Source organism: Alternaria metachromatica, assembly GCF_023757995.1.
Source record: "Alternaria metachromatica strain BMP 0045 chromosome Unknown scaffold_18, whole genome shotgun sequence".
NCBI classification, from domain to species: domain Eukaryota; kingdom Fungi; phylum Ascomycota; class Dothideomycetes; order Pleosporales; family Pleosporaceae; genus Alternaria; species Alternaria metachromatica.
The window spans coordinates 512491-536511 of NW_026055509.1; the positions used below are offsets into that span (position 1 = coordinate 512491).

Sequence of the window (24021 nt, forward strand, 5' to 3'; positions counted from 1 at the left end):
TCATGTCTATCATTCAAGCCTCAGCTACTCAGTGAGCTGGCGCTTTTGATCGTTATGTTCGGTCTTGCACATCAATTCCCCTCTACACAACCTGGGTGCCGTAACCCCTGATCCTGTCGGCAAATGCCCAGCTCTGGTTCTCCAGCTTCACGTTCTCATCGAGATCGACGCCGTCCTTGGTAATGACGGCAATCGAGTACTTGTCCATACTCCTGGCATCCCTGTAGAAGAGAACCTTCATGCACTCCTTGATCTTCTCTACCGCCTGCTCCCTTGTGACGTTCTCCACGGCGGCCTCATCTGGCAATATTGTCCTTAGGATTGGCTGAGCGAGATGTGCACCGAAGCCAGTGGCCAGCGATGGTGATGAAAAGGTGGTACCGAGAAGGTCTGCGCTTGCGAGGAAGGGCTTCTTGTCTCCGTCCATGCCCACGATGAGCAGGTGGTTCCACAATGGATCGAACTTTGAGCGGCGATTGTACATGACTTTGGCGAGGTAGGTGTGGAGGTTCTTGGCGTTCAGCGAGTTTTCGGAGGAGGAGTAGTTCTCGCGGATGTCGAGCGAGTTGAGTAGGCGGTCCAGGTACTGCATGTCGGAAACATCGCCGCCGAAACCCACGACGACCTCGTCATTGAACTTTCGTAGGCGCTTGACGTCGGTGAAGCGAGCGAGGGAGCCGTATGAAGCTACATGTATGGTCAGCCAGACCCTCACTGCCTATAGTAGTGTGCCATACCCAGGTTGTCGGCGGCGATGACTACGCCGTCCTTGAACTTGGCCGCAAGGACTGAGGTACCCGTGACGATCGGGCTCTGGGTGTGCTGGTTGGGGCCGGCAGCGGAGAAGTGCGAAGGGTCGTAGGCGCCGTATACATCGTCTCTGGGCTACGATGCATTAGTACTGTTGCTGTTGGAGGCGGGCGGAAGACATACGCGACCCCAAGCTTGCGGCAGGTGGTTCATGGTGGAAGAGGCGACTGAAATGCAGAACTGCAGAGACGGTGTTGTTCGGGATTCGGAGAGAGTGCTATGTCGCAGTGGGCTCAGAGGTGAGGTTGTTGTTGTCACGACGCTCGTCAGGCAGTCGGTGGTTGCGCAGCTCGCCCGCCAAGACATGGAGCTGGCCCAAGCTCCGCATATTGAGGTCAATCCGAGAGCATCGTCCACCAGCATTGCGCACTCACAATGCTCGGAATCGACTACCCAGACAGTGACGACGAGGACGTCGTGCCCGCGACCAAGCCAGAGGTGAGACCCGCAAATCTGTGGAGAGGGCTCGGATCGCTACTAATATAGAGTTGACCAACATTCCTGCAGCTGTCGCGCCTACCCCAGCGCCTCTCTCCGCTCCCGCGCCTCTCGAACAGCCGCCTACATCGTCGGGTCCGGTGAGCGGCCCTGCGCAAGGTCCGACAGTTTCGCCGCCTCCAGAGGACGATGCCAACGCGAACGAAGCCGCGCCAGGCTCACCACACACAGCTACACGTGCCCTGATTCAGAACCTTACTCTACCTACCGTACCGAACTTCGATATACCGCCTTCTCCGCCGGGATCACCACCACAGAAAGCGACGAAGAAGTTTGCGCAATTTCTAGAGCTCAAGAAGAAGGGCCAGCATTTCAACCAGCGCCTGGAAGGCTCGTCCGTGCTACGCGATCCGGGACACATGCGGAAGCTGATGGGCTTTGCGGGAATCAGCGAAGAGGACGCATATGCATCTACACTGCCACAAGATGTCGCGATACCGGCAGTCTTCCCGGAGTGGGCCTATGTCGAGGAATTGAGGGCTTCACAGAAGCGCATCGCAAAGACCAAAGAACAAGAGAAATCCAAGGCACCGAGAGAAGCTCTCGAGTTTGTGTCCGCGTCCGCGTCCAAGACTGGCGCGTCGAGTGGAACGGGCACGGCGTCAAGCTCTGCTACGGGAAAGCGCAAGGAATTGGAACATAGAGGAAAGGACGATCAGGGCACAAAGAGCAAAGTAGAGCGCAGGTCAAGGTCGCCGAAGAGGAGACGATCAAGGTCTAGAGAGAGAAGGTGAGGGGAGAAGATAGCACAGACTGAGAAGACTTGTAGTAATACTGTGAATGCGGCGTTCGCACAACCAAAATGAAGTACATCCCAAGACATTTGATCCAGACGCTTGCTGTGCATGCCCGCCACGGACGGTAAATGCATGCTCTCACTACATGGGCGCCAAGACACTAGCGCGCGGAAGCTCCAGGCATTCGAGCTGCGTAACTCCAGAGCTCCAGCACCAACAAACAGAAGCGTCGCAACAGCCCACCCCCCTTCCGATACCGACTGTACCTCTGCAAACCCGCCCGAATCCGCCTCTCCAAAATTCGACGATGGCTGCCCTCTACACCGGTGCACCTCCGCAAGGCGGCCCAGGCTATTCGTTCAAGCAGACCCCCACAACTGTTCCGTCAGGCGAGCGGCAACATGGCTTCTACCCGTACGCTGGCTCGCCATGCTGAACATGCGCACCGCTAACACAATGCAGCTACACGGACAACGGTGGCTCAACACTGGGCATCTCCGGCGCCGACTTCGCCATCCTCGCAGGCGACACACGCTCGACTTCCGGCTACAACATCAACACACGATACGCACCCAAGCTCTTCAAGATCGGCGGCGAGGGACCGGAGAACAAGGGTGCCAGGATAGTGCTATCAGTGGTCGGTTTCGCCGCCGACGGTGATGCGCTGAAGGAGCGTCTCGACACCATCGTCAAGATGTACAAGTACCAGCACGGAAAGCCCATGACCGTCTCCGCCTGCGCACAACGACTCAGCCACATTCTCTACAACAAGCGATTCTTCCCCTACTACGTACACGCCATCCTGGCTGGTTTGGACGAGGAGGGCAAGGGTGCGCTGTACTCCTACGACCCGGTCGGCAGCTACGAGAGGGAGCAGTGCAGGGCGGCTGGCGCTGCGGCATCTCTCATTATGCCTTTCTTGGACAACCAGGTCAACTTCAAGAACATGTACGAGCCAGGCAGCGGAACAGGCCACGAACTCAAGTCGAAGCAAGCACAACCGCTACCGCGGGATCACGTCGAGGACCTGGTACGGGACGCCTTCACGAGCGCCGTGGAGAGGCACATTGAGGTTGGTGATGGCCTTCAGATGATGATCATTACAAACGAGGGCATAGCCGAGACCTTCACACCCCTCAAGAGGGACTAAGAAGGTGTGATGTATAGACTTGGGGTGCGGTATCTTCACGAATTTGATGACTTCAAAACACCAAGCGGATGTATAAGTAGCATACCATCATGCTACTGAAGATTAAGAATTCATCTACATGACCAATGACCGAACATGTTCAAGACAACCTACTGTTCTCCTTCTATTGTCTTGATTTCGTTTGTTTGTTTATCTGCAATTAATAACTATGTGCTATATCTATAACTTATCCAATAACAGAACGCTGTTATTGACTTATCTTCTAGTATATATTATGAAGTGATAAGTAGATTGCTACATATGCTTAGCTAACAGGATACGTAGACAACCTACCTACCTTAGATTAATACACAGAGCACCTAATTGGCATTATGTTCCTATCTTAGCACAAATGTTTTCTCCGCTATTACAAGTAAAAGAAGGCATAGAAAAACACAGGCAAGAGCAAAAAAGAACAGACACCCTTAAGGTATTAAGTGTCTGGTGAAAACTCCGCTACACTCCCCAAATCGGCATCCTGGCATGCTCCGAAGATGCCATGCCAGGACGCCGCCTTGGGGAGTGTAGAAGTGGTTTTATCACGACTCGAACCCGCGGCTTCCAACATAGCTGGGAGCGACCCAGCGTTGGCGGTGGTCTTACCCACTCCTTTGCTATGCTGCACGTTTCCGGCCGATCATCAGGTCTTCCATCCCGAGTCGATGGAGGGACGTAGAAGATCTAGGACTATATAGCGAGAGAGAGTTCGTGGTATACTCTGTATAAAATAGGCGGTGGAGGGAGATGGCTGGACCGGTGGGGAGGCGAGGTGAAAGTGAGTGTGGGCGTTTGCTATTTTGCTGGGTGAAGGCGGGCTGTGCGTGTGTGGCCTGTGGGAAGCGAGAGGTTTGACGAAGAGAAAGATGGTGAAGACTGAAGGATGACGAGGCTATGATCATGACGAGAGGATGGCTTGAGAAGAGGGACAAAGGTTGCTGATATACTCACGTGGGCATACATGGGATGGATGATGTAGCAACAAAGAGATCAGAGAGACCACAACCCAACACATATTAGAGATCGAGGCATGAATGGAGCACGGCATCGACGTACGTGAATGAAGAAAAATGTACTCACGGGGATGGCAACAGAGGTGATAGAGGCCACTTTGCTACGTCGAAAGATGGTCGATCGACGATAACGACTAGGAACTGCGGCACCCGTATCGAAGACTGTGTAAAGAAATACACCATGGTCGACCAAGGATGTGCGATGAAGGAACGACGGAGGTTCGTGTGCGTCGTGCGCGCCCCCGGGGCCCCTGCCCCAAACGTGCTAGCGGTCCCCACATCGGCAGCAGCCAGCCAGGTGCCGACTCATCACTCTACCTACTGCAACCCGAGCACGCACTTCTCAGGCAGTCACTTCATCTGGACTTAAGCCTTCTATCACCTCCGACGCCATATTGGGAAGAGGAGAAAAACAAGCTTTCTAACCGAAGAACCGGATCTGGGAAATGCGCAAACGCGGCACGCGTCGCTTCTCGAATTTCATCTAAACAGATTGCTTTCGATAACTCGTCGCCCTAAGACCTGGATGTCTCGCCCGATCGCCCTAGATCACGGTCTCGCGAATTCAATGTGAAAATCGAACGTTCAGTTGCCGAAGGTGTTGGGGCTGCAATATACAGGAACAGCATGGTTACCACTGCCAATCAGCACATACGCGTTACGAGTGTTGAGATTCTCGATCCCGAACCGCAGAGATGCGAAGAAGAAGCTACCATACGTTCACAAGACTTGCGCCCAACCGAACCGACGGGAGCTTTATCCGGTGGCTCGTAGCACACGCATTATATGCAAGCAAGCCTGCACGACACCCCCAAAAGCATACCTGTCAAACGAATCTAGAGCCCAGTTTCGGTGTAGTCAACACTGAATGGCTGCCTTTGGCGCACTGATTAATTTCCACACCACCTGCAGGACGTTACACGTGGAAAACTGAACCCGGGTTACGGCACTGACAAGCTTTGCTTTCATATAATCGCAAGTCACACGACGATGCCATACTCTAGAATGTTGCCTCTTGGGGTGTAGTCGCCTAGATCGATACCGTGGGCTACACTCCACCTGTAAGCGAACATGTTGTATACTTCTTAGGGGATACAGAGGCAAGTATAAAGAGACGATAGGTAGGTATTCAATTCGATACCATCCCAGAACAGTCACAACACTTGCGTTCATTTCATCCAACGATCATCGGCAGAGCATTTATCATGAAGAGTGCAATCATCTTGACCGGCGTTGCTGCCTTCGCGACACAGGTAGCCTCTCATGCCACTTTTCAGCAGCTTTGGGTAAACGGTGTAGATCAGATAAGTACCCCCAAGTGTCTTGTATCAACCGCTGACATCCATCCACCAGTCGACGTGCGCAAGATTACCCAATGGCAACAGCCCCGTCACCTCAGTAGCAAGCAACGACATCCGCTGCAACGCCAACCGCGGTCCAGCAGCCTCGAAATGCAGCGTTCCTGCCGGTGGTACCGTCACCGTAGAGATGCACCAGCAGAACGGCGACCGCTCATGCGCTAACGAAGCCATCGGCGGAGCCCACTACGGCCCCGTTCTGGTCTACATGTCCAAGGTTGCAGACGCATCCACAGCGGATGGTTCGACCCCCTTCTTCAAGGTCTTCCAGGATACATGGGCGAAGAACAGCGGTGGCGGTGGCGGTTCGGATGATTACTGGGGTACTAAGGATCTGAACAAGAACTGTGGAAAGATGGATGTGAAGATTCCCACCAACCTGGCCCCTGGAGATTATCTACTGAGAGCGGAGGCTATTGCGCTACATGCTGCAGGTAGTGCCAACGGCGCCCAATTCTACATCACCTGCTACCAGATCACTGTCACTGGTAGTGGATCTTCTTCACCCGCTGGCGTATCGTTCCCTGGAGCATACAAGGCTACCGACCCCGGTATCCAAATCAACATCTACCAGAACCTCGCTTCGTACGTCGCTCCCGGTCCGGCAGTCATCGCGGGTGGTACAGAAGCCGTTGCTGGTAGTGCTGGATCAGCTGTCACTGCTACTGGTGGAGCGCCAGTTGCTACAGCTACTGCAACCACGATGAGGACGTCAGCGGTAGCCACCTCTGCCGCCGCTGTGCCAACGAATGGAGGTGGTTCTGGCGCTTGCTCTGTTGCAAGGTACGGCCAATGCGGCGGAAATGGTTTCACTGGATGCAAAACTTGTAAGTCGGATGAGCTGAGAAAACGTGCAAATAAGGCTTTACTAACGCTGTGTAGGTGCTTCAGGACTTACCTGCAAGGCCGGAGGTGATTACTACTCGCAGTGTGTCTGATTAGCTTGAATGCAGTCCAAGGGAGGCCCGTAGAAACTTCGTGTAAATACTTTGCAGTTGACACAGGCGCCAAAACCTGTTGCATTCAACAAATGACATTCGTTGTAGCCGCCTAGGTGGAATCAAAGTCTGCGTGATAGGGAAAACGCCCTCCCACAGCTCCATCGCATTTATCGCATCCAAGAACATTGTCAACATTAACATGCCTGGATCTGACTCATTTGGTCGCATGTGCCCTTTGAATGTCATGGGCTTCTAGACTCCGCCCTTTCCATCGGAGCAAACACGTCAAGCTAACCCTCTCCAACCTACCGGCAAAACCATCGGCACTATTTTCATTCCGAAGATTCTCAGTCACCATGCAGCCATAAGGATACATGCAAACAAAAAAAGACAATCCAGATCAAGAAAACCAGTCAGACTTTGTAAAACACACCTGACGCGTGTATCCTGACATCTGTGCATGCAACGTTCTTCAGTGCCGCGATTCGGCATTGGACGCCTAACACTGTTGCCTAGCGCTGACACCACGATGCTTGCACTCGCTTACCAAAGCCCGCCAAGTAGGTACTCCGAGGGCTGCACCAAATGTGTAAGGCATGCAGTTAATGGCTTGTGCTGAGTGGGGAAGAGTCAAGTTGAATTCCGAAGCAGCTGGAAAGGGCAATGACGAACCTGATAGGGTCTCCGAGCTGATCGGTAGTGATATGACGAGTCTGCATATAAGAAGACATGTGGAACATCAATGGCAGAGTCATACTTGTCAACGAGAGCAGCCGCATACATTAAATCAACTGTCCCAGCCTCTCGATATCTCCAAGCACTATCAATACGACATCTACTTGTCACTGCTACCGAAGTACCACCACAATGTCTTCTCAATCCAACACCACCTCACCAAGCGATCTGCCACGCTATTCTACCACTGCACCACCGCCATACTTATCTTCCGATGCGAACTCTCTAATCTCAATGAAATCAATGTCGAAAAGTATTCTGGCAAAGTTGCTGAACCGAAAGCGTATGTTCATACATCCTTTGATGAACTGGAACTCTAGCTAATACATATAGCAGCTGCTGAAGCGACGTCGCAGTCGAGCAACGAAGCACAAAAGAAAGTGGATGAGTCTGAGAACAGAGCTGCTGCGAGAGCGGCGTACTTCTCCGGGCTCTGAATGATTGGCCGCCTTTAGAGGAGTCAGATTGCCGGATTTGGGTTTCGGATGACGCGTGGAATAGTTTGTATGCTTAGATTCTGGGAATAATGTTTCTGGAAGAGCGGTTTGAGGCGTAAATCGTGTCGGATTTCCATAATATACCGGGATTCGGGTATGAGGCGTTGGACGGTTTGTTTTAGTTGGCCGAGGCTTTGCAGTCCTGTCAACACAATTGATTACACTCAGAACAAGTCCTGGATTGGTCAGCAAATTCTTTCTGCATGTGACTCTTCAGCTTACCGCATTATTCCACGTTGCATTGTCTAGCCAGTTCAGAAAGTCGGAGGACTCTGTCGGTATAGGTTCCAGCCCCTCGGTCATGGGCATGTCGAAGAATCCCTGCCCCATCCCGGTCAGATTAGCTGCGGTATCGTCACCGGCATCTGGTGTGCCTTTGGTTGGAGGTTCGTAGTTGAGGACCTCATCTAGTACCAGCGCGAGCATTTTGTTGAGCTCGTTGCAAAGCTTGAGATTGCCGTCGCCGGGAAGAACGCTCCATTCCAAACATGAAGTCAACACGGAAAGGTTACGGATTAGGTCGGCCCGGGAGACTGTGCTAGGTAGTGGTACGCCCTCAATTGTACATCTCCGCAGCTCTAGTGCCAATACACCAGCAGCTGGGGAACAGTAGAATAAAATGACAGTGGGGAAATGGCGACGAGTTTCGTATATGCGGTTTTGCGGCTTGGAAGCCACGAGTGAGGACACCAGTAGCTTCAGAGACACTTCCAACAATGCCGGCAGAGCTTGTTGCGTTATCCGATGAAGGAGGCGTTGTGTTTGGAAATGTACGTGCAGGTAATCCAGGTAGTAGGCGACCAGTCGCATGGCCAGACCAGGACCGCGGTCTACCCAAGCAGCTTCTTCGGTATATGTATCATAGCGAAGGTGAGTCGGTAATGAGTTCCACCATTCGGCACATTCGGCAGATATTGCTCTGCTCTTGTTAGCCGAAGGTCAAAAAGCGATGGGAAATCTAGACGTACTCGACATTCCGTACCACTTCACTATCCTTTTCGCCTGCAAGACTTTGCTCTAACAACCTCTCTTTAAACACAGCAAGTTGGCATCGCATCCTACCGAAAGTAGTAGGGTGTAGATGACCTTCGGTATTCCAACCGTCGCTGTCGAGCTTCGAGAGCGCAGCATTGAGTACTTCAGTATCGTCCGAGGCCATAGCGCGATCGCTAATGTCCAACAACATCTTGCGGTCACTGTATCTCCAGCCCATCATCGGAGGCCTTCCGTAGAACACCGCTAGCGTCTTGTCGCCGTAATATATCGCCGCGTAGAGTCGTCTCCTGAATTCGCGCATGAAGAACGGTTCTGCGTTGCTACCGTCTACGTTGCAAGCCTCGCAGTGGATTCCCGCAGCGTAAAGTGCGGATACGCTGTCGCCCATACGCCTCCAAGTAGCATGATCTGGAGAGTCAGCGATCGTAATTTAGTCTTCTGGATGTAGGGGTGACGTACGGTTGTCCCCATAGAAGCTACTGACTACCATCAGGTTGATGTAAACGAGGCATACCATGACTGCTTCCATCAAAACGTGTACGGTAAGTCTGCGTATGAATGATACGTACGCTCATTGACAGCGCCATGTGTTTGGCAGATGTTGATACACGTATTGGTTGCATGCATTATGTCCTCGATGAACTCCTCTCTATTCATCTGCTTGCCATCTTCTAATGTGAAGAGGGGGTCGTTAGGCGATGTGAACTGTGCACTAGAGCCGGCAATCGCCATGATCAAGCCCAAAATCTCCCATCTCAGATTTTTGCCTGTGAAGAGAGTGTGAAACTCTGACGGACGCATATCTGAAGGTATTTTCATTGGGCGAGCGGAGTTCCTTGTCATCTCGGCGTAGAGCAGGTGTGCGTGATTACCAGCAGCTTGGAGTTGTTCTAAGTCTATGCGCAGTTGTGGCAACGCGGAAAGAATAAGGGGACCAGGGAGGGCTGGATCTAGAATTTCGATGTACTAAGTCAGTTTATATCTCATACGCAGTGTGTACCTGAGAGATTTTACCCTTGTGCGATTCGAAATACATATGAAGAGACCTTTCATAGAAGGCAAATGGCTGGAGCGTAGAGACTATCGTATCTCCTAGAGAGAACTGGCAATGACGGTGTGCCATGCCTCTATTTGACACGAAAGGGGCTGTGCTCGGGCTTTCGGATGGCTGTTCATGTACTGTGTCTGGTAAGGGCTGCTCTTCTGTGAAGACAGCGGCATAACTAGTAGAGCCCAAGAAGAAGTTCCGGGATGGGTCGGGTCCGCTTTGTGTTGTTCTAGTAGCAGACTCTGGAGGAGTAGGCCATGGCCCAATTCCCGCATCATTCCTCAAAGTTGGTGGACTTAGGGTCAACGGCGTCAACCTTCCCTGACTGGATGACGGATTTGTAGCCTGCGCATCCAACCGGCGACGACGCGGCTCTGGTTTCTTGCGAGGAGTGCCAGCAGGCTTCGTCATTGGGTTAGGGTGGTAAAAGCACTGTTCTGTCATCCCACGAGTCTGGCACTTTGAGCATGTGGGCGTGGCATGGTCGCACTTGATTTTCGATATGCGACATGGTTCGCACGACCTGCGCGTCACGATTAGCCACCCGTGGGTATCTGACTGTCGAATTCACCAACCTGGGCTTCCCGTTCCTTCGCAGCATACTAGATGATTCTCCGAATAGTGTAAGATTAGTGCGAAAGAACTGTTCCGCACCTAAACTCACGTATCTCCTACATACAGAAGCAGAACTTCGTCGGAGTAATTCTTCAATGTTCCGGCGAAACGGCCCCGCAGCTTGCTAATCCCAAGTAGGTCTAGATCACATCGCTGAACGCCCCATAGTCTCTCTCGCCATTGGATGAGGTTGCTGATAAGCGGGAGCCTACTGGTGATGTACATGATCCTTACTGGAATCAGCTAATGACACGGAATATTCGGAGTGAAAGAATGTCACCAGCCACACAAATTGCAGAACGCTCACCTGGGCAGTCATCGGGTGCATTCATTAGAATCCGCTCTGGAGGTGTTCGCTGATTTCTGCGTGAACAGGCTGATTGAGTACAGGTAAAGATTGAGCGATGAGCGACACTGGATTACTCGTATCGGATATGTGAAGGACTGCTGACACACAGTGCGGAGTTCTCGACGCCGATGATCTAGCGCGAACTTCGGACATCGATTCCGTCGAAGGCTCCGCGTCAGAAGTCGTATCTGACATTCTGTGGCAAGTCTTTTCCGAGCAAATAAACGCCATTCGCTATGTATGCTGGTTCTCTGTGTTAAATTTAAAAAGAGCGCCCCAGGCGCCAACGCTGAACAATGCTAGAGTAAGCTTGCTACCAATCCACAAGCGTGTACATCTTCGCATGTTTGGGTATAATGCATAGCCATAATCACTGCCACCATCTTGCCTCTCAGCTCGCTACACGTAGTTGAGAAGGGACCATAATCGCCACCATCAATGTCCCTTTCTGAGGCTTCTGAGACTACTCCTGGGCAATCTCTTGGGATCTTCCCCTTCGACTATGACCTTCGTAGTGACGCGTATATTCTGCTCCTCTTCGCTCTCGCCGAGATTGCTCATTGGGTACAGCTCGTCCTGGCTCCCTGTTCTTACATCATCTTCCTCGCCATGAGTGCTCAGTTTGCTACCTTTTGTCACACGACTAGCGTTCCCTAAAGAACGGCCCTTGGATCCAGGGGTAGCAATGCCAAAGTGGTATCCCTCAGTGGAACTCTGCTCTTTTCTCGATACCCTTGCGCGGTAGAAGCCGTACATTCCAGGCATATTGGCGGTGATGATCGCTACCGCGAATTCGATAGACGTGACGATCGTGACGGAGCCGAAGATGTACGACACATCTTTCGTGTTTGCGAGTTGCCACAGGACGATGAAGCGAAGAAGCGAAATCATAATCGTGCAGCCTCCAAGGGTAAAGACGCACATCAGACCGATTCGGCGGCGGACCGTAGTTTGTACGTTCCACAGAGGGTAGATCGGGAGGAGGTAAATCACTACGTCCATGAAGACGTTCTGCATAGTGTCAGTGGAGAGTAGTCTGACAGGTGACGAGCGACTTACAGCAACGGAGGGCAAGTAGTATGATAGACCAGAGGAAATGCAGACAGCGTTCGGATAAAGTTCTGGGGTGAAAAAGGCTTGGATGGGGATACATTGCAGGCCGTAGAAAATCCATGTGCCGCCTGTCTGCAAGCCGACCAGGATCATAGTGGTTATAACCGCGATCCTAAAACCTGGTGTGACCTCGAGTGTGCGGCGATAGAAGAAGAGGAACGACATCTTTATGAAGAACTGTAGAAGAAGATAGTAGAACTCTTCTGCGAAGAGATACTGCCTTATGTGTTAATATGTATGACCAAGCGAACGAAAGCGCGCACTGCACGTAAGACTGCCATAACGTACAGTGCTGATTTTCTTGAGGTTTTCAGGCTTAACACGAGGGTCGGTAACGTGCCTAGAAAAACAGTTGGAAAACTTCCCTCCAGAAAGTGTCAAACTTACAGTCCACCGCCTAAGATGGTCCACATCCAAGCGATATACTGCTGCCCGATGAACAAAATCTGTCTCTGGGTCAGTCACAGCGCGGCTCAGAAACAGGGTAGGTTTAACACTCACAGTTCCAACCAGCATGAACCAGTCGTCTGTACCAAAAGGCTTTCGTATAAAAGCTCGAGTGTAAAGCCGGATAGCAGATGATATCAAGCCCATTATGAAGAATGGAACTGTGGTGATCCAAACAATGGGCTGAATGTTATCGTACACCACCAAATTCACATTATCTCCGGCTCTTCGGACGAACTCCATAGTGGGCAGTGAACAGTACGTGAAAACTCCAAACGGTATGCACTTCTTCTCAACAAATACCAAAAGATCGCGAGTGTTTCGTCCGGCCGCAATAAGTCGAAGTGCTGCGAGTGAGTAAAGAGTAACCCCTTACAAAACGGGGAAAGGTATGTGTCGCTATACGCGACGCAGGAACCATTTGATTTTTGCAGCATGTGCCCAATGAAACGGTGCGTGAGTCGGCATGAAGAAGCGCTCCCGATCCTTGTCATGAAGTCGGCCCTATGTCGTTGAAGTTCGCGACTCGTTACTAGGACGAGTATCGGGTGTGGGTTGCCAACGGTCCAAACATGCGGTAGCGACATTCGGTCCTGATGAGGAGACCCCTTTGGGCACGAACGTGCGGCGTGACGCAGTGTGATAAGCGGTGGCATTACCACGGTGTTCTTCAAAACTGATGTTATCTCCCTATCGCGACTTACGTTATAGGCAGTCCGCGAGCTACCCTTAAGGCTTGACTGTAATGCGCTGTTGTGTCCTGATCAACTAGAAGTAGACTTTATACTTGTCTCCTTATGTATGCGCAAATGGTATGTGGGTAGTGGAACGCGAATACTTCGGAAGTATTGTGCATTGCCCTAGTCAAAATCTGGGGTTGGACTCCACGGAAGTCTGCATGAGGTGAGATATGCTTTCATTCAAGCTCGCGCCGCGCCGTTGCCGCTTGCCGCGCCTAGATTCCGCACGCACTCACCATGCTTCCTGCGAGACATTAGACTGTCCTGGCGAGACCGTACAAGAGTGAGTCAGGAACGGCACTTTATCGGATGTAGAACTGCAGGTTTTCCGACCGAAGTAACGCCTCACAAACAGTTCATGATTGGCGCACTGGTTAAAATGAACCTTGCCATCTCCACAGTGCAAGGCGCGCAACGTCGGGGCTTTGACATGATCAGCTGCTGAAATTCTCCGTCCTCAAGGGTCGTGGTTTTAAGCGAAATCCTTCTGTCTCTTATTCATTGCATTTTTCTGGAGCTTCTCGGCCTCAACCACGTTTTACCCCAGCAAGCAGCATGTCCGCGAAAGAGCTTAGGATCCGCCCAGCAGGTTGGGAGAGCGCTCCTGCAGAGGAGGACTTCGCTCTCTCCGATATGGACCACACCATGCCGAAGATCTATGTGCAGATAGTGGAGGTGTTCCAGCTCGCGCCACATGTTGAAAAGGCCAAGGTCGTGGATAGCATGGCCAAGGGTCTCGAAGTCACATTGAGCCAGTTCCCAATTCTCGCCGGCGGCTTGAAGATGGACGCGGACAATGGACGGCTGTGGGTGACGAAGAAAAAGGACAGCGAAGTCAGTCTGTTTGTGCAGAACCTGGAGGAAACGTTTCCTTCGTTTGAAGAGCTGGATAGGACCGATTTCCCAGCCGCGACGTTCAAGGGACACAGGTTGTTGCCCAAGGCGGTGACAGAGAAACAACTGTTCTCGCCGCTTGGGGACAATCAGGAAGACGATCTCCTCATTTCTACGTTTCAGATAAATTTCATCAAAGGCGGTCTCGTCCTCGGTGTTGCTATCCATCACAACTGTTCCGACGGCCCGGGATGCGACGGCTTCCTTACCACTTGGGCGCAGAACTCTGCAGCGGTGGCCAATGGAACTTCCTTCCAGGTAGTCCCCAAGGAAACGATGGACCGATCGCGTCTCAGTGCAAAGAAGCCAGATGCTGCGCGGTGGAAGGAACTCGACCACAAGTTCCCCGTACTTAAGGATGGCGGGGGTCCGCCTCCTCCACCGCCAGCCGACTTCAAGATGCCCGAGTTGGCTATTCGAATGTGGCATTTTCCTAAGAGTAAGACGGAGGAACTCAAGTCTCGAGCCATGACAAAGACAGGAGACAGTTGGATCTCGACTTACGATGCAATCATGTCCATCCTCTGGAAGAGTATCACACGGTCCAAGCTTGAGCTTCTCCACCCTGATCTTGGCAAGGAGGTCATCCTAGTCCATGCACTCAATACACGAAAGGTGTTGGACCCGCCTCTGCCGGAAACGATGATGGGCAATGCGGTTGCGCTTCCCCGCACCGAGCCGATCAAGATATTTGAACTTCTTGCTGAAGACAACCTTCCCAGCATTGCGCAAAGAGTGCGGAACTCGATCAAGACAATCACTCCGCAATACGTCGCTGAGCTTCCCGAGTGGATCGCGGGGCTCAACGATAGGCGGTGGATCAACATCAACATGAGTTCCTTCCTAGGCATGGACCTGGCAGGTACGAGTTGGCAAGGCATGAATGTGTACCAGAAACATGATTTTGGTTTCGGTGTCGCGAGAGCCATTCGCTTTCCCGATCCTCAATTCGAAGGCTATGTTTTCGTGTACCCGAGCAGGGCCGGTGTCAAGGCGAATGCTGTTGACGAAGGTATCGAGGTATGCGTGTGTTTGGAGAAAGGATGCCACGATCGGTTGCTGAAGGATGAGGAGTTGCTGCGATACGCACAGCCTCGTGGCAACTAGGTGCGACATGGCCCGGCCTGTGCTGTATGTCACGACTTTCCACAAGATTAGAGTGTGCTTGAACATTTGCACGTTGTCGCGAAAATTCATATCCAGTGTCTCTCCTGCTTACCGACTGCCCTGTTACCCAGCATCATACTCTCATGACGTCACACAATGCAATGTGGTAGCACCGTCGACCGAGGGTTTCCTGGGTTGAGCGCTTTTCAAGCGCCTTGTTGATTGTCTCGAACAGAATAAGTGAAGCAGCAGCCACCCGGCAAGTGGCGCCGGTTGCACACCGCGGTCGCTCGAACTCACTGTGGGATCCGAGCAAGGTGCACAATTAGTCGGAAGGTCAGATTGAACGTAACGACGATAAGAATCAAACTGCGCCACAGTAGGCGCGGTGGTGCTGTCTCGTGGCCAAACCCGGCTGTACGAAAATCGTGCTCCTCACAGTGCTGCGCCCTAGGCTGGAGTGGGCATAGTGTCTGCCCAGGTCGATTGGAGGCAGGACACGATGGCGCCTGCCAGGTCTACGAGCGCGCGCAAAGCAGCAAGCCTGAACGATGATCAAAGACGTTCTTCGTGCCAGCTCTGGCTTCACACTGCTGCCACCCCTCCGTCTTTCACATAGCGCACTTCTGCCAGAGACGCAAGCCAACGACGTCGAGCGACACATGACGCGCGACAGCCGCCACATGATCCGGCTTACCTTACCGTCCGCCACTGTGCGCTGGCATTCGACAAGCCCTCTTACACAGAACGCTCACATCCCATGGATGCGCGCAACCGGGTGGAAACAACGGTATGACCTATTGCCGGACGGAAACGATTGGGTTGCGCGCCCGCACATATGTCACTGCCCGCAGCATGAGCTGGCAGCTCGTCTACCGGTCAACATCGCAGAGCCGCACTAGATCGTAATTTGCAGTTGCTCAACCAGCCGTCCCCTTCAGTGCGACCTTCATTCGTCCCCCCAAGGCTGCATTTGATGAGGTATGGCTTAGCGAACAAGGCGCAGGCTGTGCATTGCATAAGTCATGCCTGAGGCACATCGAGGCGGCTGGGGACGACTCCATGTGTTTCAGGACATGGCTCCCGCGACGAGCAAAAATCGCGACCAAAACGTGCAAAATGGGACGCGACCAGCCACTTTGGCGACAGAATCTCGACCTCAAACCATCGGTGATTTGCAGCGCAGCGCGAAGGCAGCGCGAATGTTGGTTGTGGTTTGGTGCGATCTAAAAGCTGTGCGGATGCATGCAGCTAAGCCAATAGCTTGCATTTGCCGGTTGTCCTTCACCGGTCCTCGCGGGGCAGCGTAAGATGGGCGGGAATGCCACCAGACTAATCGCCATCTGAACTTCTGACAATCAGCCGCTCTGAGACAGATTCTTCTTGCGCGTCCTCCTCGAGTAGTGTTGGACGTCCCCCATTCTGGTCAGACCCTTCGCGCGTGCCGTTCCCTGTTGCGCATCGCTGTTCTGCCCGGGTACGAGCCGTTGTCTTCCCGTCTTCACCATCTCCAGTCCGTGGCTCGAGCGCTGGGTCATCATCCCACAACAGGATTCTCATAGCCGTCTGATGCGCAAGGTCTAGGAAGACCCTAACTTCTGTCTGGCCCCGGCCGCCACTTGCGCATCATGTCGACATACTCACAGCACTACCAGACCTACCAGGACCAGCCGCTTTTCATCGATCCGCATGCATTTGTCTATGGTCAATATGACAGCCGGCGCTCGAAAACACCAACAGATTCCCTGATCAACCATACTGGACTCTCGCCTGGCCCGCTTGCGACCCCACCGCCTGTGAGCCGCGGTCTGCCGCAACAACCGGAACTGCCCCAAGACCAGCCACCCGAGTATATGCAATGGGAGATTGACAGCTCTTCGACCTCTCCCACGTCTGTAAGGACGCCAGAAGGCTCATCATTTGAGGGAGACATGATCGATTACACGCCTAACTACCACCATAACGGCAATACCATGTCATCCCACGGCTCACACCACTCCATACCCGGGGTGGATTCTGGCATGTTGTTCAGCGATCAAGGTTTGTCATCTTGACATAGCTCAGCCATATCCGCTGACACCCGCATAGCAGTCCAGGCGGCGTTTAACGCTACAATGGCTGAGACGCAGCGGTATCAACAGCAGTATACTATGCAGACCCAACCATCGCACCACGTAGCACCGGCACATCCTCAAACCAACATGTACAATCAGAACTACACTACCCAGCCACCTCGCCATGACCCTTGGAATGGACAAGCACCTTCGCGGTCCTCAATGGTCCCTCGATCCGGCCATGTCGTTTTCGACCCTGCGAGCGATCCTATCAATTACTCGGACTATCTGGTGGATGTGGACTCGTGGGCAGCGCAATATACAGACCCTTCCTCCCTGATCTCACCTAGCGAACCCACGACATCATTCCAAGGTGAACTATACTTCACCCAAGGCCAAAATCTTCCTCATCGTCCGTTCGACCATGTGCCAAGAACACAACTTCCGACTCATCAGTCCATAGAGATGCAGTTCACGCGCGCATCACCACCACCCGATCAGCAAAACTTTGTCAACTACAACGCATCATCTAGTCTCTTCACGGATACTTACATCACCAGCAACCAATTTCCCGCCCCACCATCGACGGCCTCATCGACGGGCTACCACCCAAGGTCTCCGTATCAGCCAGAAGTTAGCCCTTCCGCACCCAGTCCGGGGAGCTCCGATGGCGTATACTCATCTTATCAACATTCAGACTCTGAGATGATCTTCGACCAGTATCAGACACAGCAATACACCCATCTGCAACAACTGCCGCAGCTACAGCAACCACACCAACCTTCTATCAAGATGGACTTTTCCACAGTCAGCGCTGTACCTGAACTGAGTTTCGATGCATCTCCTGAGCCAGAGTCATCGCAGAGTGCAGCACAGAAAGCACTGGCAGCAAAGTCTGGTGGCAGAGCGTTGGGCACTCATCTCGAGCCGACTGTTGCCAAAGCAGCGCATGATATGCGTAAGATTGTGGCATGCTGGCATTGTGTTTTGCAGAGGGACAAGTGTGGGCCGGGCGATATCTGCGAGCGTTGCTTCAAGCGATCTCAGCGACCGAATGCTGATTGCGGCCTTGGATGTAATCGGCTGAAGCTCATCGATTTGTCGCCATACTTCCTTCCTTCTCTGGTTACGCAAATGCATGAGGACGCAAACCTCACGCATTTTGTGACTCAGTACATCCAACAATGGGGAAGTGTCGAATTAACCGTCATGATGACATGCGGCCAAGACAACATGCCTCGGATGCCAGTGAAGGTGTACGAGTTCATCCCTCGTGGCGACGCGTTGCTAGTGCAAATCCAGTACAAGACAGATCCTGTCACACACACGAGAGTCGCTATCCAGAAGCAAAGCCCAGCACTAGGCATGGTGCACATCAACCACAACGAAGAGAAGAAGTACGACAGGTATATCACCGAGATCGTCGACCATCACCTCGACGCCTTTGGCGAGCTTTGCTGGATGGAAGATGACAATGACTTCCAACAGAAGCTCTTCAAGCTGATGACGCGCGTGAAGCCAAAGTCGGACGACGAGGCAAAGCTACTCCGTGAAATCTTCCGCCTTATCGTGGTCACGTTCATCATGTCACACACACTCACCATCGCCGAGGAAACGAAAGCCGCAACACTGTCACGCATGCACTCGTACAGCGGTCACAACTCTTACGTCGAGAACTACACATCGCCGCGCATGACCAACCGACAGCTCAAATACTTCTTCTCTCGTCTGCAACGCTCAATTCAGACTACTGTTCTGAACAAGCTTCAGCAAATCTTCAAATCTTCCAAGGGCTGCGATAAATGGCTTGCCGCTTTTGTCGCGGTGCTAGGTATGTGCATGGCGCTTGAAGACCAGCAAAAGACCATTCACCTAGTCATGTCTACCAAGGCTACTACAGAGCGCTTAGACCTGAGAGACGCGCAGAGCCAGGCGGATATCGCGTGTCGTGAGATTGATCAGCGGATGCACTTCGTGCAGCAGATATTCCGATGGAAGTACAACCGCAAGCATAACCCAATGCGCGACGCAGATCACGACTGGGAAAAGGAGGTGGGCTTCGGAGATGCGAGCAGTGTTAACTTCGTGAGACAAGTTGCGCAGTTGGTCAAGGAGAACAGTAAGTCGATACCATCGCATTACTTGGATGTTGCGAGAGAGGCCTTGCTAATGACAATCCAGTCGATTTCCTGCAACAACGGCAGCAGGTCAGCATCTCAGCCGACAACCAGACGAAATATACGTCACGTCTTGTGGGACAGTTCTTGCTTTCCTTCTGGCTTCCTAGCGTGTAGAGTGCTTTGGCTGATCAAAGCTTGAAACACCATCATAAGTCCGCCACCGAGCAACGCCCTCGTCTGCAGCATTCGCATGAGCCTGTCGCTCCGACGCTCTATTCACGACATAATGTATAACGATCGTTTCCCTCATTCTCTATTCCAGCGTTAGAGTCTTTGCATTTAGGCCACGCTGGCCAGCTATTTCACGCAACAAAAAATACGTTGAAGGGTCAGTTGTTCAGTAACAATCTCGATCTACGACTTCATGATCTTCATTCACATTCTTGGCTTTGCGAAACATTAGCCACTTATTTTTATACCCTTTGGTTTCGTCACGGATGTCTTATTCCATTCTTGTTTGGAGATGCGATGGCTTCATCCCTCTAAAGTAGAACGATGCGTTATTTAGTCTAATGGGATTCCTCGCTTGTATCAATCTTGTTGACGATCAGCGTGCATGATGTGAGGGGCATGGATGTGAGTTTTCCGTAAGCACCACACGGCAAGGCGAGGCAAGGCGAGGCAAAGTCTAGAGGGAACACCCTCGTTGAGCATACCCCATTTCGTGATCACGGACAAGGTTAACCCATATGTCCCTGTGCCGACTCCCGACCGGGTGAGAGTCAATTAAGGTTTGCGCATCATCCGCAGCTGATTTCCCCACTAAGCATCTTAGTACTTTGGACGACGACCCGCGACGGATGTGGCGCAAATGCGATCGCCGATTGAGTTCTGCCTACGTTTCTAGGCCTATACTAAGATAACGCATTCTGGTACTTGTGTGTAGTCACGAGCTCAAAAGCTTTTAGTCTATCAAGCCTCAACTCCCGCGTTTGGGACTAATGATAAGGTTTCGTGTGTACCGAGGGCCTGGAATGTGGGTACAGAGATGAGGGTGTGAGCAAGGCGAGTGTGGCGGACTAAAGGATTTTGTTCAATGCAGGGCAATAAGTTCAGACTAGGGCTGCCTGAGTGAGGAGGTATTCGGACCGAAGCGTGATTGTGATTATGATATGGTGTGTAGAAGAGGGGTATTGAGTGGGTGAACGCAATAGTTGGAAAGGTCGATGTGAGTATCAAGAAGGAAAAATGATCATGTGGATGTAAAGTATGTATAAATGTATTGAGACGAATGATACACAAAACGCAGCTCCAGTAAACAAGAAGATTACTACCGATTGAGTAGTCAAATGCGCTCCGTGTCGTGTAAAACCAAAGAAAAGGATGCTATATGACAGGTGGTATACCGAGAACGCCAATGCAACCATGCCCAAGCCTCCCAACCAGCATTACTTCCATGACGAGAAAGAAAAGGCAAGTGGTAATACGAACCCTTCCGTTATGCATGTAACAGCTCACTAGAAGCTTGACTGCAGTCGTCCGGAACGTCGTCGTCGTCATCACTACTCTTCAGATCTCCTTTCTCAAGCTCGATGCTCATCCAGCGCCAGTCAGAGATTGAGAAACTCTTCTTGTTACTATTGCGGCTAGTCAGCTCTCTTCCTGCCGCAAAGTAACAAGAGGGAGAAAGCAGTGGTGGATTACCTACTACCTGGCCTTTGAGACGTTGGCCTTCGGACTGCTGGACGCATTCGGGAAGAGGAGCGCAAGGCCCTCTTCCCAGCCCCTCTCAGTGACAATGTCGATAACGGCGCGGCCGGATTCGTCGAGTAGTTGAAGGTCGACGGTGCCACCCATGTCGATCAGAAGCTTGAGGATCTCAGCATCGCCGTTCTCGACGGCTTGCAGAATAGCATTCCAGCCGCGGTGCATCTTGTTGATGTCCGCGCCGCGTGTGAGCAACATCTGAATGATCTCTGTGTCGCCTGAGTAGCGGCGGAGGGCTTTGACAATGGGCAAGTGCTCGCCAGGGGCGTTGGGGTCGGCATTCGCGACGTCGAGAAGGTAGCGAACAATGACCTTGCGTTCTTCGCGAATGGCCGTTGTGAGTGGAGAGAAGACACCGCAGTTCTTGTCTTCGACGCTGACGCCTGCTGCGAGGAGAAGCTTGATGCTTTCGAGTTGATTGGCTACAACAGCCATCTCGACGACACCACGGAAGGCACGTGGGTTGGGGGTTGCGGCAAGGAGTTTCTTGAGAATGGTGGGGCGCTTGACAGCCATGCATAGAGGCCAATCCTTGCCACGGATGGCTGGGTCTGCGCCGCGAGAGAGAAGGATATCGACAAGCTCGCCGTGATCGTCGTTGATGGCGGTGGTAAGCGGTGTGCATCCGTCCGGTGTGCGGTCGTTGGGGTTGACACCCTGATCGAGCAGGTAAATCATCGCGTCCTTGTCGTTAAACTTGACAGCCGTTTCGATAATACCCTTGGGCTTGTTAAGGTCTGCGCCAGCGGCAACCAGTTGCGGGAGGAAATGCGTGCGCTTGTGTGTGATACACTTGAAGGCCGGGTACTCCGCAGCGTTGAAGTTGGGGTCTGCGCCATGCTCTAGCAGATAAGTGACGATCTCCGGGCTGTTGTCACGAATAGCTGAGCAGAGTGGTGTGTAGACTCCGTCTTTCCGCAGGTTGGGTGATACACCAGCTTCCATGAGGATCTTGATGGAATCCAGCTTCTTAAGACTAGAAGCCAATTCCATGACACCTGGTGTCTTCTTGGTGTCAGCACCGCGAGAAAGCAGCAGCTGAAGAGCTTTTGGCTTGTAGGTGGATGGCCAGAGCGGGTGCTTAGGGCCCGGAAGGTTGGGATTCGCTCCGTGGTCGAGCAGCACAGTCATGAGATCTACACGGTTCGCCTGGATAGCCTGGAAGAGGGCCGTTGTACCTTCTCCATTCTTTGCGTTGGCATCGCCATCCGCGCTCAGGAGCATTTCAACACACTTGGGCGAAGTGGTCTTGTTCATGGCTGATACGAGTGCCGTAGAACCATTTTCCATGATGAAGCCAGCATCGCCGCCATTGGCGAGGTACAATTGAACGAGATCAATAGAGTTCTGAGACGCAGCCAGCGCTAGAGGTGATTCGGAATCGGGGCCGGCGGACAGGTTAGGATCAGCGCCATGCTTTAGTAGTGTCTTCGCGCATTCGAGACATTGGGCACGAGTGGCGGCGAACAAGGGTGTGACACCTTCGCGGTCGAAACCGTTCGCATCCGCACCATATCGTAGAAGCAGCGTGATACTCTCCACGTCTTGATTTTGGGCAGCGACGCGAAGCATTGCTGACTCCATGTGAGGTTCTGCTTTAGCACCGCCGTCAAGGAGCTGCTCGAGCATCCGGTGCCTCCTCTGTTCGACAGCGTTGAAGAGTGCTGCCTTGCCACCAACATTCTTGGAGCCTCCACTTTGGCGTGGCGCCCAGTGCGGCGATGTGATGGCAGAATCCACCTTGGATGAAGAGTGATGATCGTCCATGTAGCGCTCGCTGACATTGAGACTGTGCAATTTCTCCTCCATGGTGGGCGACCGGGTAGAGGAGTGAGATGCGACATCCTCGTACACCGGATCCTCGTGATACCGAACATTCTGATGGTACATTGTGTCCCTGGTTGATTCACTGGAACGAGCGCTGGCTGGTGCGCGCCAGTTCTTGTGAAGATCAACGATTCCTGGCGAGAGGCCAGTGTCCTCGTGCCTGAAATTTGAACTGTGACTGTCATACGAGTGTCCTTCCTCATGGCGAAGTTCGTTCAGTGACGGTCTGTCCATACGGTGTGAAGGATGTGAAGGTGGTAAGAGGGGGTGGTCTCCATGATTGCTCGGAGCTTTTGTAGGTGGTGTCGGTGGAAGATCGGATGTCGGCGCTGGGTGTAGAGGTGGAAGGCTGGAAGCTTTGCTTGGGTTCAGTCGCTCCAGCGCGGCAATCAGTCCGGCATATCCAATGCCCATGGAAGCATCGGCTCGCGCGTCGCCTAGTGTCCACCTGAACATAGCAGAGCTGACTTTGAGGGAGTCACGACTTCGTGACAGTGTGTGGCGCATTTTCTCGACATCTGTGTCGGCGAACATCATTCGGAACTTCATGCCAAAGCCGCCTTTGTGGTTCTCCTTGTCGACAACTGTAGCAAGTAATGCTGTTAGCAACGGTCCGCAACAACCATGCAAGCGAGGGTAATAGAAGCAGACAATCCAAGATTTGGGGAAACGTACACTTGTTGACCATTTGGGCCAAAACAGAGAACTCTTCGTTGACTTGGCGGACCCTTCTGTCAAGTTCTTGAGATACCTCGACGGGAAATCCACTTCGTGTTTTTGAAGCTTCCGTGACTCCGGCCTCAATGGACCATAACACCTGACAAAGTTCGATGAACTCTCTGGCAAGTGGCTCAAAGCCATGAATAGGTGTCTTTGCTGTGCTCAGGTATTCGAGCATGCGGATTGCGATGGTGTTTCCCTGTGCGTTGACCCGCTTGCACAGATCAACCGATGTCTCTTTTGCTGGAGCCATGACAAAGATGGTAAAAATGAACGAATGCTGGGGGAATCAAAGAGACCAACGAGCGGGTCAACGAGGCTTCTTTACAGTGCACTCGAGAGCCCTGACTAGAGACTATCTGTGGCCCGCTCCAAATACCGTGGTAAGCCAGGCCGTCCGTCTGCTCTAGCCCGCATGAGCATCGAGTCAAGGAGGCGCGACCAGGCGA

At 52.5% G+C, this 24021-nt stretch overlaps 9 protein-coding genes across 9 annotated transcripts; 5 read left to right on the forward strand and 4 right to left on the reverse strand.

The window, feature by feature from the left end:
* Positions 1 to 82: 82 nt before the first annotated feature.
* J4E83_007411 (uncharacterized protein) lies at positions 83 to 963 on the reverse strand (the record flags this gene model as incomplete). The annotated part of the gene is made up of 3 exons (XM_049334315.1): positions 83 to 687; positions 738 to 885; positions 934 to 963. The coding sequence occupies 3 exons, from the start codon at positions 961 to 963 to the stop codon at positions 83 to 85; spliced, it is 783 nt and encodes a 260-aa protein (XP_049186657.1).
* Positions 964 to 1185: 222 nt separating this feature from the next.
* On the forward strand, positions 1186 to 2029 carry J4E83_007412 (uncharacterized protein; the record flags this gene model as incomplete). Its single annotated transcript, XM_049334316.1, is given in 3 exon segments — positions 1186 to 1248; positions 1299 to 1982; positions 1994 to 2029. 3 exon segments carry the CDS (start codon positions 1186 to 1188, stop codon positions 2027 to 2029), a joined length of 783 nt encoding a protein of 260 aa, XP_049186658.1.
* A 323-nt stretch (positions 2030 to 2352) lies between these two features.
* On the forward strand, positions 2353 to 3195 carry J4E83_007413 (uncharacterized protein; the record flags this gene model as incomplete). The annotated part of the gene is made up of 2 exons (XM_049334317.1): positions 2353 to 2459; positions 2508 to 3195. 2 exons carry the CDS (start codon positions 2353 to 2355, stop codon positions 3193 to 3195), a joined length of 795 nt encoding a protein of 264 aa, XP_049186659.1.
* A 2254-nt stretch (positions 3196 to 5449) lies between these two features.
* J4E83_007414 (uncharacterized protein) lies at positions 5450 to 6540 on the forward strand (the record flags this gene model as incomplete). Its single annotated transcript, XM_049334318.1, has 3 exons — positions 5450 to 5497; positions 5598 to 6429; positions 6485 to 6540. The coding sequence occupies 3 exons, from the start codon at positions 5450 to 5452 to the stop codon at positions 6538 to 6540; spliced, it is 936 nt and encodes a 311-aa protein (XP_049186660.1).
* A 1399-nt stretch (positions 6541 to 7939) lies between these two features.
* On the reverse strand, positions 7940 to 9503 carry J4E83_007415 (uncharacterized protein; the record flags this gene model as incomplete). Its single annotated transcript, XM_049334319.1, has 5 exons — positions 7940 to 7951; positions 7998 to 8694; positions 8744 to 9179; positions 9231 to 9293; positions 9341 to 9503. 5 exons carry the CDS (start codon positions 9501 to 9503, stop codon positions 7940 to 7942), a joined length of 1371 nt encoding a protein of 456 aa, XP_049186661.1.
* A 1715-nt stretch (positions 9504 to 11218) lies between these two features.
* Positions 11219 to 12490, reverse strand: J4E83_007416 (uncharacterized protein; the record flags this gene model as incomplete). The annotated part of the gene is made up of 5 exons (XM_049334320.1): positions 11219 to 11794; positions 11843 to 12112; positions 12185 to 12236; positions 12284 to 12342; positions 12398 to 12490. 5 exons carry the CDS (start codon positions 12488 to 12490, stop codon positions 11219 to 11221), a joined length of 1050 nt encoding a protein of 349 aa, XP_049186662.1.
* A 1148-nt stretch (positions 12491 to 13638) lies between these two features.
* J4E83_007417 (uncharacterized protein) lies at positions 13639 to 15084 on the forward strand (the record flags this gene model as incomplete). Its single annotated transcript, XM_049334321.1, has 1 exon — positions 13639 to 15084. One exon carries the CDS (start codon positions 13639 to 13641, stop codon positions 15082 to 15084), a length of 1446 nt encoding a protein of 481 aa, XP_049186663.1.
* Positions 15085 to 16712: 1628 nt separating this feature from the next.
* On the forward strand, positions 16713 to 19432 carry J4E83_007418 (uncharacterized protein; the record flags this gene model as incomplete). The annotated part of the gene is made up of 3 exons (XM_049334322.1): positions 16713 to 17124; positions 17173 to 19257; positions 19320 to 19432. 3 exons carry the CDS (start codon positions 16713 to 16715, stop codon positions 19430 to 19432), a joined length of 2610 nt encoding a protein of 869 aa, XP_049186664.1.
* A 1533-nt stretch (positions 19433 to 20965) lies between these two features.
* On the reverse strand, positions 20966 to 23825 carry J4E83_007419 (uncharacterized protein; the record flags this gene model as incomplete). The annotated part of the gene is made up of 2 exons (XM_049334323.1): positions 20966 to 23436; positions 23528 to 23825. 2 exons carry the CDS (start codon positions 23823 to 23825, stop codon positions 20966 to 20968), a joined length of 2769 nt encoding a protein of 922 aa, XP_049186665.1.
* Positions 23826 to 24021: the final 196 nt, after the last annotated feature.